At 49.9% G+C, this 15,567-nt stretch overlaps 1 protein-coding gene across 1 annotated transcript; it reads right to left on the reverse strand.

Moving 5' to 3' along the window:
- Positions 1–5,360: 5,360 nt before the first annotated feature.
- On the reverse strand, positions 5,361–11,418 carry CNGA4 (cyclic nucleotide gated channel subunit alpha 4). The gene is made up of 6 exons (XM_034994958.1): positions 11,357–11,418; positions 11,114–11,215; positions 10,804–10,910; positions 9,845–10,490; positions 8,727–9,076; positions 5,361–7,075 (listed from the first exon to the last, which is right to left on the reverse strand). Exons 1-6 carry the CDS (start codon positions 11,416–11,418, stop codon positions 6,615–6,617), a joined length of 1,728 nt encoding a protein of 575 aa, XP_034850849.1. The 3' UTR covers positions 5,361–6,614.
- Positions 11,419–15,567: the final 4,149 nt, after the last annotated feature.

Below are 15,567 nucleotides of genomic sequence, written 5' to 3' on the forward strand. Positions count from 1 at the left end.
GCGCACACACACACACACACACACACACACACACACACGGGCTGGCTCTCACTGAGAGCTACACTTGGCTTCAAACATGGCCTCTCGTGGGTAGGCCAAGAGGGGCCTGGATCCCCCAGGTCAGGGCCTCATTGGAAAGCTAAAAGAGCCGCAGGAAGCCTCACCCAGGAAGCCCCAGGGAGGGCTTCCACGAACACACTGGAGTTACAAGCCTGTGGGGCCCTGCGGCCCCTGTTGTGAACAGCAAGGTTAAGGACAACAAGCCAAGAGAGTGAAACTGGAAAGGCAAGGCCAGACACAGAGGGCCATGCATGTCGGATGGAAAGCACAAGGATTTTTCATGCTGTAGGGGAGGGCGGTCCTGAATACTCCCGGCCATTCGGTAATGCTGTCCCCAGCAGGGCTGCCTCAGGCTCTAGCTTGGCACAGCTTCCTCTGTAATGGCTTTTAGCATCATCGCTGCTGCATTTTAGTCTTTGTTAAAAAGTCAGGAGCTTTTACAAGCCAGTTGAGACCACGATTCTGCCCCTAAGATTCCATTTCTCCCTGTCCCGAAGATTTCCGTTCTCCCAGCTTTACATGGCCTGGGCAGGAGGTAGGAGGGGCGGGAATGGGAGCCCTGCGCCCTCTGCTGGCCAGACCTGGCATTGCCGGGGCTGGCCGGAGGCCCGGGGCTGAGCAGGGCCACAGCCCCTGGGCCCCACGGCCTCAAAGGCACAACCTCTGCCGGAGGGGTAGGAATAACGGGCACAGCTACCATTCATTATTAAGCAGTTGCTACTTGTCAGGCACTGGCAGGCAGTTTACAGTCATTATCTCGTTTACATTTTAATTCTCCAAGCATTTCTTTCGACAACCCTGAAAGATTATGTAGGAGGCTGAGAGTCGCCCAGCTAGTAAGAACTAAAATCTGACTCCGATTGGCTCCAAGCTCTTTCCCATCTGTTGTGCTTTTAGGCCAGCCTCATACTTGCCCTGACTTGGGTCTTGACTCTGACCCGCGCTCTAACCTGGCTTAACCATCCTTCTCTGATCTGAGCCTCAAGCCAAACCCTAGCTTCAGCCTCAAGCTAGGACCCACCCACCTTGCTTCCTGCTCCTGGCACCTAGTGTTTGCACTGGATCTTTCCTTGGGTTGGATGGCCCTTCTCTCTATGAATCTGATTTCTTCCCAAGCTTGATACTTAATTTCCATCTGTCTCTTGGGCCAGCAGCCAAACTCTGAGAAAGAAAAAGATGAAGTAGGGAGGCCAGAGAAGCCTCTGTATGTGTGTGTGTGTTGGGTGTGTGTGTGTGTGTGTGTGTGTAGCTAACTGGGAACATTGAGGAGGAGTGTACATCTTCAATCTTAGCCAGGCCAAGGTGTCCTGACGTTAGTGATCCCAGAAGAGACGTGGGTGAGGCCCTAGGTCCTGTGGGAGGGAGAAGAGCTAAGCTAGAAGCAGCTGGGCTCTCAGCAGCAGGGTCTTGTAGGAGAATTACAGCTCACCCCTCTAGGAATCTAGCAGCCCCTCCAAAACTTCTGCCCTCCTCCCACAGCTGTATGGGGGCAGCTCTTCTCCAGAGCACTGGGTGGTCCTTTGTCTTTGGCTGCAGCCCTGAAATGAACACTTGAGCACACTGGGCAGGCTTGCTGGTGATTCACAAGCTTTGCTCTGCACCAGCTTCTTCTCCCCAGGCTACCCCCGATACTGCTTGCAACGGTCATTCTTAAGAAAGGTGGGAGCTTGCCTGGCCTCAGCCGCAGCTGAGGCAGGCCCTTTACTTATCTCCCTAAAAGAACCAGCAAGGCAGACCTAGGTTTTATTCCATGTGACTTGGGACCCCTGTGATATTGGGCAAATCATCTAGTCTCCCAGAGCCTTGGTTTCCTCATTTTAAAATGGGGTAGTAGTAGCATCTTTCTAATGTACTTGTGAGGATTGATTGAGACAATGCACTTAACCCAGGACCTGGCATAAAATAGCTTCTGAATAAGTCATATCTAATATTTTTAGTTGTTCCACGGACTTCAGTTTCTGATTTGGAAAAATAAGCATAATAACAGTTTAAGCTTCCTAACGTTGTTATAAGAGATAATGAGGTAATATATGAGATAGCAGTTATGAACGATTCCCCAACAGTAGGTGGAAAAATGGGACCTTTCCTCGATTCCCTAAATCAGACGATCGTCATCTAAGCTTTTAACCGCCCACCTTACGGAAAATTTAATCTCATTTTATGTTTGCTGGCTTTCTTTCACTCTCTTTTCCCACAATTTAGCGTCTTGCAAAAAGCCTCTGTGGGTTTTATGTTGAACAGACTATCTGGGCGAGAGGAAGGCCTGGGCTTAGAAACCATGCTGGGTTATGGGATATGCACCTTGCTCAAGCCAGTGCTCCCCCTAGGTGGTGCTGCTCTGAGGCTCCATTGCAGGGTCTTGTAGGAGTTTGAGCCAGGGTAATCTTTCTCCCCTTTCCAAAGACTCAATTCATAGTGGTCCCTATTCTGGGCCCCCTGTGAAAGTGGGGTCCAGGCTCTTTTCCTCCCCAGAAACCCTGTGATAGGTAGAATTTTGGCTCCCATTACCTTGCTCTCTGGTGTTACTCCTGTGATTATGGCAAAAAAAGGGACTTTGTGGCGGTAAGTAAGATTAATAATCAGCTGACCTTAAAGTAGAGAGATTATCCTGGATTATCTAGGTGGACCTAATCTAACCACAGGAGCTCTTTCTCAGCCTTGTAATAGAAGGGGAAGTAAGAGATATGAAGAATGAGAAAGATTTCACAACAACTTCACAACAAATTGGCTTGAAGATAAAGGTGACATGTGTCAAGGAAACAAGGGCCTTAGCTTTACAACTGAAAGGAATTGTATTCTTCTAATAACCTCAGTGATCCTGGAAGCAGCTTCTTCCCCAGATCCTCTAGGAAAGAGGCCAGCTCACCCAACACCTTGATTTTGGCCTTGGAGGCCCTGAACAGAGGGCCCAGTTGTGCCCACTGTGCCGGAATTTCTGCCTCACAGGATTGTGAAATTATAAACGGTTTCTGTTTTAAGCTGTTAAACTCATGTTTATATGAAACATGTTATAGCCGCAAAAGAAAACGAATATAATACTCAAAAATCCATTCTTTTTCTTAGTCTTGGGGACTCTCCTCTCCTCAGGTTCAGAAGCTCCTGCTTCTTCAACTCTAAGCCCTGCAAGACAATTGGGCACAATTCACCTAGAACCCCTGGTTGTCACAAACAAAAGTTAGGGTAGAGAGTTTCTGAAAATTTCTGGTTTTGACTGTATAATTCAAAAAGCTTTAGGGCACCTGTGTGGCTCAGTTGGCTAAGTGTCTGACTCTTGATCTCAACGCAGGTCTTGATCTCGGGGTTGTGAGTTTGAGGCCCACGTTGGGCTCCATGCTGGGCATGGGGCCTACTTAAAAAACAAAACAAAACTGTGAGTCTAGGAGATACAAAGATTTAGAGGCTTTCTTATGATGGGAGGAGGGATGAAATGGACAAAAGCTAAATGAGTATCTCAATAAAGTTTCCTGCCACATATATAAGTACTTAGCTTAGTACTTAATACACAGTAACTAATATTAATATTAATATTCTGCCCATTCTGCCTGTCCTGACCTAACTCTGTCCAGTTTGATCCCAAATTGTCAAAACAGTGTCTGTCATGCAGGGATGGAAGTCACTCTAGTGCCAGAGGACCCCAGCATGGAGTTGCTGATATTCAAGATGTCTTCTGGCAAGCTGGCTCCGCCATGAGGAAGCCTCCTCATCCTGGAACTCCACAGGCAGAGCTAGACACACCTCTGGCCCCAGAAGAGTTTTGTTTCTGCATCCAGGACAGGGAAGATGGCCTTGCGTTGTAGACCAGGATTCTACAGGGATAACAGGAGCCTCCTCTTCTAAGAGAGCCTTCTCTTGGAATAGGTGTGCACACTGTGTCAATGGAAAGCTTATTCTCAGCTCCCTAAATCCATCGGGTACCACAAAAATGGCCTGTATAACATACCCACCCATTCTAGCTCAACACAATTTGAGGGCAGAGATGGTAGAAAAATCTCTCAAGAAATCGACACACACCTTTCTCCAACATTGGGCCTTTATCTGTTTCAACTCCCATCTCTTTGGTTGCCAAATATCTATCTGAGGACACAAGCTGTGTCAGGCACAGTTTTGGCCCTGAGGAGACAGAGATGAACAAGACAGACTGAGTGCCAGCCCTCATATTTTGTGAGGAAGAGATCACAAATAACCACATCTTGTTAAATGAATTAATGTGTAATGATCCTCGTGGTGCCTCCTGACACCTGGGCTCCAGCTGCAGCCTCAGTTCCTATGGCTAGCTGAGATAGTTTTGAGGGCACCACCAGTTCTGAGGGACTGTCTCCATGACTACACATCAGCAGATGCTCCCACTCATCCTGCCCTGACAGCGCCGAGGGCCCAACCCTTCATTCTCTTGTACTACCTGCAAGAATCATTCTTGATATTTGGTAATTGATGATTTAGCATCGTGAAATCATGGGCCAACCTGATCGCCAGAGTTGTTTACATCTCCTCTGTGGTCTCGCTTTCATGGGTTCTTGAAAATCATATTACAAGCTCTCCAACCACAAGCTCCCAAATCTTTGCTTCCTGCCCAGTAGGGGATGTCCCCACCTAAAAGCTTTCCAGCACTAGTGTAGTAAGAGTTTTTTTGCCCATGTTTTTCTCTTGCTCCTTCTCCTTTCTCACCACCATGGTGCTTCCCTGTGTGGCCCTGCATGGGGGGGTGCCCCTTCCTCTTGGGGACCGTAAGTAATACATTCTTTTTTTTTTTTTTTTAAGATTTTATTTATTTATTTGACAGAGAGAGACAGCGAGAGAAGGAACACAAGCAGCAGGAGTGGGAGAGGGAGAAGCAGGCTTCCTGCCGAGCAGGGAGTCCAATATGGGGCTCGATCCCAGGACCCTGGGATCATGACCTGAGCCGAAGGCAGACGCTTAACGACTGAGCCACCCAGGCGCCCCAGTAATAAATTCTTCTTTCAATGGCATTGACCTCTATGTGTCATCACTCAGTCATATTGATAAATTAAATCCAAGGTACATTTTATTTTATTTTATTTTATTTTTAAGATTTTATTTATTTGAGAGAGAGAGAATGAGAGAGAGAGAGAGCACATGAGAGGGGGGAGGGTCAGAGGGACAAGCAGACTCCCCGCTGAGCAGGGAGCCCGATGCGGGACTCGATCCAGGGACTCCAGGATCATGACCTGAGCCGAAGGCAGTCGCTTAACCAACTGAGCCACCCAGGCGCCCCAATCCAAGGTACATTTTAAAATGCCACCTGGCACAGCTTAGACCAAAGACTGGCCAGGCCCTGGAGGAGCTAAAGTTGTGAGCAGGGTGAATGTGATTCGGAGATGATATCAGATTCCTCCCCAGAGACCCCACAATACTTTCTCTGCTCCAAGCCTGCAGGCCTCCCTCCCAAGTATGCCAAGGTTACTTAAAGACTCCCCAAACACTAATCTCCAGTTGGTCCCAACCAGGATGTTCCACTCCTAGTCTCTATCTGCCACTCTGTATTTTGAAATACCATATAGAGGGAGGGCTGGATTTCTGGCAGCATCAAAGCCAGCTTGAACAACTGACAGGACAGCACAGGCCCAGGTGAGTGGCCCTGGAAGCTCTTCTCCCCTTGAAATCAGTCCCGAGCATGGGGTAGCCCGAGCCCCAGGCTCCAGGGCTGGGCCAGAGGAAGGAAGAAAGAGGAGAGGCGTCTGCTCTGGTCCACTAAGCTAGGTCAAATCACCCAGAGTTCAAAAAGTTAAGGATACACACTCTGGAATGAAATATAATCGTCAGTGTGTATATGTGAACATATCTGTGAAAGCATGTGTACTCGTAACAAGAGTGTGATGCATAACCCAGCTCTGCCTTGGCTCAGCACTGATTCTCAATTCATCATGTACTCCAGCCCCTTTGAATCAAACCTACCAGCTACTACACAGCCCGTGCCCCTCGCCCCTGTGACTCAGAATTCAGACAGAATTCATCATGGCCCACCGTCGGCTTCGCCTTTTCCTGTCCCTACCATAAATGCTTATTGAGGAAGCAAATACTTTATTGAAGTGCAACTTGCAGGTTACATTTGTGAACTTCCCATATGGGAGGCATTTAAAGGATATCCTGGAAGAAGAGGGCTCTGGGTGTGTTTCTGTGTGTTCACAAGTGTGTGCACACCTGTGGAGGGCATCTGTGTGTCCATGGTGTGTGAGTCTCAGTATATGGGTCTTTATGAGGTGCATGAATGAATGTGTATATATTATGTGGGTTTAAGACATACCTATGTTTGTGAGAAAGCATATGTGTTCTGAAAATGGAAACTGCAGAGTATTTTATACGGAATGCAGCCTTGGGTGCAGTATGTATATATGTAACTGCGTGTGCGTGTGCGCATGCGTGCTCTCGTGGCGGGTGGGGGTAAATGGGTGCTATACTACCATACCTCTAGGTGAGCATCTACACCCCAGTTCACTCCCATCTCTGTACCTAGCGGACGGGATGGCAGAGTTTCTGCAGGCAGGTTTTCCTACAACTCTGGATTCCCTCGGAGGAATCCTAGGGCTAGGAATGGGTCACTCTGGGTCTGGGGGTCCCTCCTGACCAGTCCTGCCCTCTCCACCCTGGGAAGTTCCCTCCCCAGACTCGCCCTCATCATCGGCTTCAGCCAGGTCCTCAGGCATTGGCCACTCTCGAGTCTGCCACTCGAGCCGTTCGATGCGGTAAGCGATCTTGAGTGCGCTGGACTCCAGCTCGGCCAGGAGGCGAGCGAACTTGGTCTGTAGATCATCGAGTTGCTCATCAAGGCCTCGTAGCCGGGACTCTGTGGCTTCCTGGAGGGCAATCTCAGCTGCCTCGGCATTTACGTCCAGCTTGTTCATTTTGAGCAGGATCTCACGGCCCTTTTCCTCCATGACGACCTGGGCCTGGGGATACTCGCTCAGGACTTCCCGCAGGTCCTCCTTGCTCAGGCAAAACAGGTCTGAATACCCCAGACTCTTGATGTTGGCTGTGCGGCGATTCCCAGACATGTTTCCTGTGGCCCATGGGCAGACACATGGGAGGACAGTTAGTCAGGATAGGTGTGGGGGTTTTTCAGTCCTGAAAGTCCCCATCTCCATATTTCTGCTTTTGGGCCTCTCTATTAATTCTTTCATTCAGTAATGTGACTGGGGACCAGGCAGGCCCTGTGCTGGGTGGGTAATAGTGATCTGCCTGCAAGAATTCATAGTTTAGAGGCAATAGGCATTTAACGGGTTAGTTACAAAACAGTGTAGCTGGTGCGGTGTAGACGTATGCATCCAGTGCTGTGGGAAGATAGGTAAAGAGCCCCTCACAAGCTGGCAGAAACTTTTGGAAGTGATGCCTGACTGAGCAGGCGGTCAGAGGGGAAGGGCAGGGGGAGGGGCGGGGTGGCCTCCCAGCAGAGGGATGGGGGCAGCAGCCAGTTAGGTGGCTGGAGCAAACTGTAAGCAGTCCAGAGTGGCTGAAGGACAGGGTGGAAGGAGAGTGGAAGGAGGAGCGGAGGGCGGGGCAGGCTGGGTGTGGCGAGCCATGCCAGGGAGTTCAGACCTTATGCTGAGGGCAGTGGGAAAACACTGAAATATTTTAAGTGGTGGAGCTGTATGGTATCATTCACATTTTAGGAAGATATTGGTGAGAGGTTGTGGGAAAGATCGATTAGGCTGAATGCTGCAAAGCTCAGAGCTAGAAGGACTCAGAAGGGGCATAGGAACTGAACACTCGCTATGCACCAGACACTGTCCTGAGGCCTTACCCACAGAACTCCTCTGATCCTCACAGATAACTCTTTGGGTTCTTAAAATCACCCCTGTCGGAGAGATGAGAAAACTGAGGCCTCAAAAAGGGAAATGACTTGTCCAAAATCATGAGACAGCAGCTGACTGCATCCAGGAAGTGGAGCTTGAAGGGTCCTTGGAGGACAGATGCGAGGCCTTTGGAACAACTAGAGAGTGAGATCCCCAGGCTGACAGCCTGTGTGGCTTCTGTCAGTGACAGTGCGTTCCCCCCACCCCCGCCATGTTCTTCCATCTCCTGGAGCCTCAGTGCCTTTGCTTGTGATGAGGCATGCCAACAGCGCCTACTGCAAAGGCAGATAAAGGAATCAATGAGCCAGGGTGCAGCACCCGGCCTGGCCTGGAGTTGGTGGAGTGAATGGCAATGCCTTTCTTCTACCCTCCTTTCCCCTTGGCTGTGAGAAAGTTCCTTGTACTGACTCCAAGTGTGTGTCCTTATTACCTCAATGACCTTGGACAGTTTCCCAAACATCTCTGTCCCCCAATTTCCTCACCGTGAAAGTACAGATAATAGTACTGAATTACGGTGAGAATTGAGTGAGTTGGTACATGTGAAGCACTTTGAACGTGGCATGTAGTTAGTGTGCCATAAATATTATCTGTTCTTATTCTCATCATCTCTGTCACTTTCCACTGATCTGTTGGTATCTTGGGTTGACACCCACAGAGCAGATCTACCTCCTCTTCCCAAGGATCCACGCTGTACACTAACCTTGGCTCAGCTTCTTCTCAGGGGACAGGCCCTCCATGTCCTGCTTCTCTTGTAAGCCCTCTAGTGACTCAGGTCAAGGCCAGGTTTCTGTAGCCTGTAGGCCCTGAAGTACCATTTGGTCTCAGGAGAGGGTTCTGCTGTCCCGCTGAGGTGCCTACCTTTGATGTTGATGATGCTGATCTCCCCAAAGTAGAGCCCCGCACCAAGCACAGCATACTGTGTGATGCCATCGTCTGCCACCACGGCCAACTGACCCTCACGGATGATGTACATCTCCCGGCCAACGTCCCCCTTGCGGCAGACGTATTCGCCTGGCGAATAGGTCTGGGGCTGCAGCTTTAGCACCAGCTCCTCCAGCAGGCTGGCCTCACAGTTCTGGAAGATCTGCACCCGGCTCAGAGTAGACAGGTGTACGGACACGGCCACTTCTGCCCGCAACCGCTCAGGCAAGTGCTGTAAGATGGCTACCTCGTTGGTCATCTTCTTGTTGATCTGCAGGTGCTGGTACCTGGGGGCAAGGGCAACAGTAGTTCCTCACCAGCCCCCTACATGCCTGCCTCTATTCCTTCCATCAGGGTTTAGCCAAGCTTCGGCCAAGGACCCGATCACCCTGAGATCTCACAGGGGTCATGGGAACGCTGGATAGTTGGCTGAGGAACATCTTCATTCCAGGATTACTTCACAGATATGTTTATACCTCTTCTTCCTCACCCAGGGCCTGAAAGCCTCCACCAGTTGACAATGAATAAGACACCCTTTACCTACTGTCAAGTTTGCCCCCCCACCCCCCACCATTCAGTGACGCCTCGTAGCATCTCACTGATACCTACTTCAATGACTGAACCCTGTATCTAGCGGTCCTCTGCTTTGGCTCCTAGCTTGCTGACATTTCCTTTTGTTCATCCCATCGTATAGACACCTATGACATAGTCAACCATCTTGTTGGCCATCCCCTGGGAAGTGGCTCTTCTCCCTTTACCCCTTCCAGGGCCTTCTGAGCCCTACCACGCAGTGGCAGTTTTTATTCCAGGTTATCCTTCCTTGGGTATGAGTTCCTCTCCCTATCAATCTCTTATCCAACCCAGCCCCCTAAGTCCAGATGCAACTAGTAGAAGACATTCTTTTCTAAGCCCCACCCAGTGACCCCCCCACCCCGATGAATGCCATGCCCTAGTTGCCCTGCCTGGCCCGCTAGGCAATAAGGACCCAGCCACTTTCCTCAGGCTTTATCCAGAACACCTCTCCGTGTCCTGGTCTGGGGCCCCAGCATCCTCACCAGTCAATAACTCGCCGCTCCAGCTGGCGGTTGACGTTCTGCTGCTTCATGTACTTCTTCACCAGTGCGTGGTCTGGGTAGAAAGCTGCATCTGCAGTGTTCATGTTGTAGATGACAGAGCTCATGCTCCCCATGATGGTGGCAAAACCCATGACAGCCAGCAGGAAGTCGCCCACCATGAAGAGGTACTCTTCCTCCCGCGCGGGCAACGGTGTATCGCCCACGGTGGTCAGGATCAGCGTGGAGAAGTAAAAGCTGTAGAGGTACTGGCGCCGCAGACGCTCAAAGCCAGGCTGCGCGGGGTCAGGGTACACCCAGGCGTCACGCCCGAAGCCCAGGTACCGGGACAGGGCAAAGTACAGGCAGCTGTTCCAATGGATAACAACAAAAATGTAGAGCATCAGCTTGGTGATGCGAAAGACGTTTGGGTAAGCTGTGCGGGTCTCTGTGCGGTCAAAGGCCTCAAAGAGGCGGGGCACACGCAGAAAGCGGTTCAGCCTCAGCATGGGGGTGTGTGGGCCCAGCCGCACGTAGGCCACATCTGTGGGCATGAGGGAAACCAGGTCCAAGAAGAAGCTCCAGGTGCGAACATAGCGACTTGAAATCCTGCCCTTGTCCTCCACCAGGATGCCTTGGTCCAAGAATCCTGGGGATGGGGGGTGGAGACAGGCCGGGGTCAACCATGAGATGGGGTCAGGCATGGGGCTGAATCAGGGCACCTGCCTGCTGCTGTAATAAGGGTGAGGGTGGGCAGGCCAGGGTAGGACAGGGAGACAGACATGGGGACAGGGTGGGGGTGGGCATAACCTTGCTCCAGGGTTTCTGGGATGGGCACAGGGGTGTTGGGAAGCATGGAGACATGTGAAAGTGCTCTCAAGGAGAGGGTCACTTCCTTGTGACTAAGAGGCCCTCTTTAGGAAGGTAACATGAAACAAAGGGTCAGCCTTGGGCTCACTGACCTGTGTGGAAGCGTACCACGATATCCAGTAGGTATAGCAGGTCACTTGTGTAGTCCAGCACTAACCAGGCCACCAGATAACTGTGTTGCAAGTCAGGAAAGCAGGCTCTGTGTGGTGGGGACAGAAGAGATTGGCTCAAGAGCACCCTCTGTGTAAGGCCATCTCCCCAAGGCACTCAGCACTCTGCCCTGGGCCCTCTCTTCTGTGCTGCCCCTCCTTCCGGCCTGGCCCAAGGGCCTGCCCCTTTCCTTGGCCTGACCCTTGAGCCCTTATCTCTGCTTAAGGCCCTGCTTCCAGCGTCCTGCCAAACCTGCACACGATGATGATGAGGTTATACATTACTGGGAAGACCATTGTGTTCAGCCACCAGTAGTAGTAATCCCCAGATGGGTCTAGGACAGGCAGTGACTTCCTGTGGAAGGAAGAGGAGAAGCAGGGTTTCATTTTTTTCACCAGACATTCATTGTTGAGTTTGTCACCGGGGACATCAAGAAGAATCAGGCTCCATCCAGTTAGGTGGACAGATTGGACGCAGGGGACCAGGATCTCTCACCTGGTCTTGGATGGGGCAGAGGGGCTAGACTCTGTTGTCTTCACTTTGCTGTCCTGGCTCATGCTTCCGTGGCCTGGTGCCTGGAGGTGGGGTATCCAGGGCCTCTGCCTATAGTGCCTGCCTGCCTGCCTGCCTGCCTAGAAGAGGCTGCCCTTGGTCTCCCGCTGTGATTCCTCTGCTCCGACTTCTGAAGCTCTTAGCAACACAACCAGGGCCAGCCCCTACTGAAGGTGCAGAGGCAGTGTGGCCCCAGCGCCCCGCCCTGTCCCCCAGGGCCTGGGCTTACACCTGCCCAGCTAAACATCTCTAATGAGGTCCCTGGAGAAGGTGGGGGTGCATACCTCAGAAGTAAGCCTGGGCCTTGTTCCTTCCCCCGCCCTGCCAAGCTGCACAACTTAGGGGTCCTCTAAGTCAGGAGAGGGGCCTGCCAGTATAAGCTCAGTCATTCTGTTTTACTTTGTGTAAGTTCTCCACTTGGGCCTCATTATTTATTCATTTAACAACTATTTACTGAATGGCTCATTTGTGTCAGGTGCTGAATTAGTCTCTAGGGACAAAGCTTGTCACATCAAATGTGAGCTCTGTTTTCATTATCTGCACACTTATCTACATCCGTGCCCACTTTACCTCATTTTTTAAAAAAAAGATTTATTTATTTTAAAGAGAGAGAGAGAGTGAGAGTGTGTCGTTTGTGTGTGTGTGTGTGTGTGTGCACGGGCCAGGGGAGGAGCAGAGGGAGAAGGAGAGAGAGAATCCCAAGCAGACTCTCTGAGCATGAAGACTGATGGGGGCTTGATCTCATGACCCCGAGATCCTGACCTTAGCCGAAATCAAGAGTCGGACTGCTTAACCGACTGAGTTACCCAGGCACCCCCCACCTTACCTCATTCTTACTGGATGAGTGTGATGGGGGCCATTCTGTGGAGGTTTTGCCTCATTCCTTTCCTGTTACCTCTAGTACCTGATCCCATCAGCTATTCCATGTGTTATCTAGATCCCCAACCTCCTTCAGTTTTCCCTTTCTATGAACATGCTTAAATCTCTCCCATACCAAAACAAACAAAAAAATCCTGAAAATTATCCCTCAACCTGATGTCCCTTTCACTTCTATCATCTTTTCTCAGTCAACAGGTCATAATCAGAAAAACTGCTATGAGCCAAGCCAATATTATGCTCAATATTGGGGATAAAAAATGAATGAAACACACTCGCTGCCCTCTAGAAATTCAGAGTTTGGTAGGGGAAATAGTCAGGTAGATAGGCAGTTACATATCAGTTTGATGGGTACTCTATTAGGTGGATATACATAAGGCTCTTACACTATAAGAAGGGTCCCAACTGAGCCTGGGTTCTGTAGGATGAATAGGAGTTAGGTCTAGAGATGGGAGAATAAAGAGCAGTAGAGGCAAAGTGCATAGAGTGTGCAAAGGCATAGAGACTTTAAAAAACATGGGTGACTGGGAGACATCAACTGGTTTCTGTAGAGATCATGAGGGGCTATGGGTGTGAGAGGAAGCTGAATGGAGGACAAGAGGACAGCCCAGGGAGAGCTTTCTCAGCCATTTTATAAAGCTGGGGTTTTATCTTAAAACAATGGAGAACTTACGAAGTGTTTTGCATAGTTAAGTGGTATGGTCAGATATGTATTTTTGGAGAGTTTCATGGAAGAAATGTCTATAGTCCCCAACATTTTATTTTATTTTTTTTTGAAATCCTCTTTTCCCATGGCTTCTGTGACACCATAATTTCTTGGTTTTCTGTTTATTTTTTCTTAGTCTTTTCATAAGCTTGTCTGTCCATCCTTTCTGTGTTGGCGTTTTTAAGACTCTGACCTAGGCCTTCCTGTCTTTCCATGCTCCTGGCTCTCTCTGGCCAATCTTGATTGCCCACAGGATCTTCTTTCCCATCTACTGACTCCCAGAAACTCTGAGCTGCAGACCCATCTATACCACTAACTGCTCGCTGGATGTCCTTACTTGGATATACCACAGTCACCTTTAGCCCATTGGGTCTATAATTGAGCTCATTATCTTCCTTCATCTGTTCTTTCTCTTATAATCCCTCTTTCTGGTCTTTCAGGCCAAACATCTAGCACTAGTATTTATTATTATTACTATCATTATTATTATTGTATGACATTGTATGACATTATGGCAGTTTGACACTCCTGCCTTGTGACTGTTTCAACCAATAGAATATAGCAGGAGTGACTTCTGAGGCTGGATCATAAAAGGCTATGCAGCTTCCTTCTGGTTCACTTGGGAATGCTCGTTGTCTGGAAGCTCCCCATCAGGATATTCCCTCTTGGAACCTAGCTGCCACATTGTGAGAAGTGCAAGCCACAAAGACTAGTCATGTCTCTGTACTGTGTTTGACAGTCCCAGCTGAGCTCAGCCTTTGAGTTGTACCACCCAGGCATCAGACATGTGAAGAAGAGTGAAGAAGCCTCAGATGACACTAGCCACCAGCCTCAAGTCACCCCCAGGCATTCGGGTATCTTATATGAGGCCCCAGGCATCATGGACTAGAGATACACCATTCTTGCTGTGTCTTGGTTGAATTCCCAGAATCTGTGAGCATAAAGAAATAGTCGTTGTTTTACACTACTAAGTTTGGGATGATTTGTTATGCAGTATGGTAGCCAGAACAAACATATATTAAAAAAGTGCACATTTCCTAAGTATACAGCTTGATGAATTTCATAAAGTGAACACACCCATGTAACCAGCACTCATAAGAACCCCACTCTGCCCCCTTCCAGTCCTTGCTTTTCCAAGCATAATCACTAGCCTGCTTCTAATACCATAGTTGAGTTTTGCCTGTGAATGAACTTATATAAACTAAGCATCAGTTTTTAATCCTTTGATTTTCCTTTCATATGCATCCAGGCATCAAGCCCTGGTGCCCTACCTTCTAATGTCCACATGTCCATTTCTCTGTAACTTTACTACTTCAGTTTGGGCCTTACCAATTTGACCATGTATAAAATTCTTTATAGTTCTCTGTTATCCCAAGGATAAAATCTAAACTCCTTCACATGGCATACAAATCTCCCATTCCTGACCTCTGTTCATGTCTTCAGCCTCATCGCTAGTGTTTCCTTTGCATGTTGCCTGGGCTCCAGACGTGCTGTACTGATTGTAGTTCCCAAAGCACCTCCCCCCTGTTGTTCATTCTTCCTTGCCTTGGTATGGGCTGATCCATTTCTTTTTCTTTTTAAATACTTTTTATTTTAAACGAATTTCAGGCTTACAGAAAGTTGCAAAAAAGGTGTAGAAAGTTCCCGTAAACTTCTTAGCCACATTCCCCTGTTATCATCTTATATAACCAGAGTACAATGATCAAAACCAGGGAATTAACATTGGGAATAGTTTGAACTAAACCACCGAACTGATCTGAAACTTTCATTTCTCTTAGTTTACCACACTCTTGCTTGTTTCTCTGCTCAGACATCATTTACTCCTGAAGGTTTCCCTAAGCCCCTTTTGCCCTTCTTTCCCTTAAGCGCTGAGGTCTTGCAGGGCAGATATGGGTTCTAATTGATCTGGCTGGAATCCTGCCTGGCGTGGAGGTGCTTACTCCGTGTTCCTTGAGTTAAAGAACAAGACGGTGTCCAAGGCGGATCACGGAGTAGCTGGTGTTGGGGAAGCTAGGAAGGGGCGGTCATCGGCCGGGTACAGTCCAAGCCGTGCGCGCAGATGGGGCAAAAACGACCTAGTCTGCAGTCAGCCCTCTCGTGGGCTCAGCTTTTCCACAGGCCCCGCGTACCTACTGACTCCTCCCCTCAGACCTACCTTTCGTGCTAGCTCCGCCCCGTCCAGCCCACTCTTCCACCCTAAGCACCGCCCAGGACCATTGGCCCCGCCCCCCACGCTAGTCTTCAGCCTCTGTTCTCTCCTAAGCCCCGCTCTTGGCCTTTCCGTGCCTCCTCAAGTCGCGTCCCTCCTTAGGTCCCGCCTTCTGCCCTCTGGTTCGACCTTTCCTCCTCAGGCTCCGCCCCCGCCCCCGCCCTACGGGCCTCCGCCTCCTCAGAAGTCTTTCCCTATGACACGCTGGAGTCCTTCGGAGGGGCGGGGTTTACAGAACGAAGGGGCGGGACCCAGGGAAGAGGCGGTACTCCTCGCTCGGAATGCCGTCGGCGACCCCGCCCCGGCGCTCGGCCGTTGCCAGGAAACAAGCATCGGCGCTCCGGCTCTGGCCGGGTCCAGCCA

Source organism: Mirounga leonina, unplaced genomic scaffold (genome assembly GCF_011800145.1).
Source record: "Mirounga leonina isolate KUSES-001 unplaced genomic scaffold, KU_Mleo_1.0 Mir_92, whole genome shotgun sequence".
Taxonomy (NCBI): domain Eukaryota; kingdom Metazoa; phylum Chordata; class Mammalia; order Carnivora; family Phocidae; genus Mirounga; species Mirounga leonina.

Bases quoted from the DNA above. Each gene is read 5' to 3' on its own strand.
- CNGA4 (XM_034994958.1), bottom strand. From the start codon at position 11,418: ATGAGCCAGGACAGCAAAGTGAAGACAACAGAGTCTAGCCCCTCTGCC. The intron at 10,911-11,113 runs GTTTGGCAGGAC...CCCACCACACAG, and splicing joins CTCATCATCATCGTGTGCAG to AGCCTGCTTTCCTGACTTGC. The intron at 9,077-9,844 runs GTGAGGATGCTG...CCTTGCCCCCAG, and splicing joins GAGCGGCGAGTTATTGACTG to GTACCAGCACCTGCAGATCA.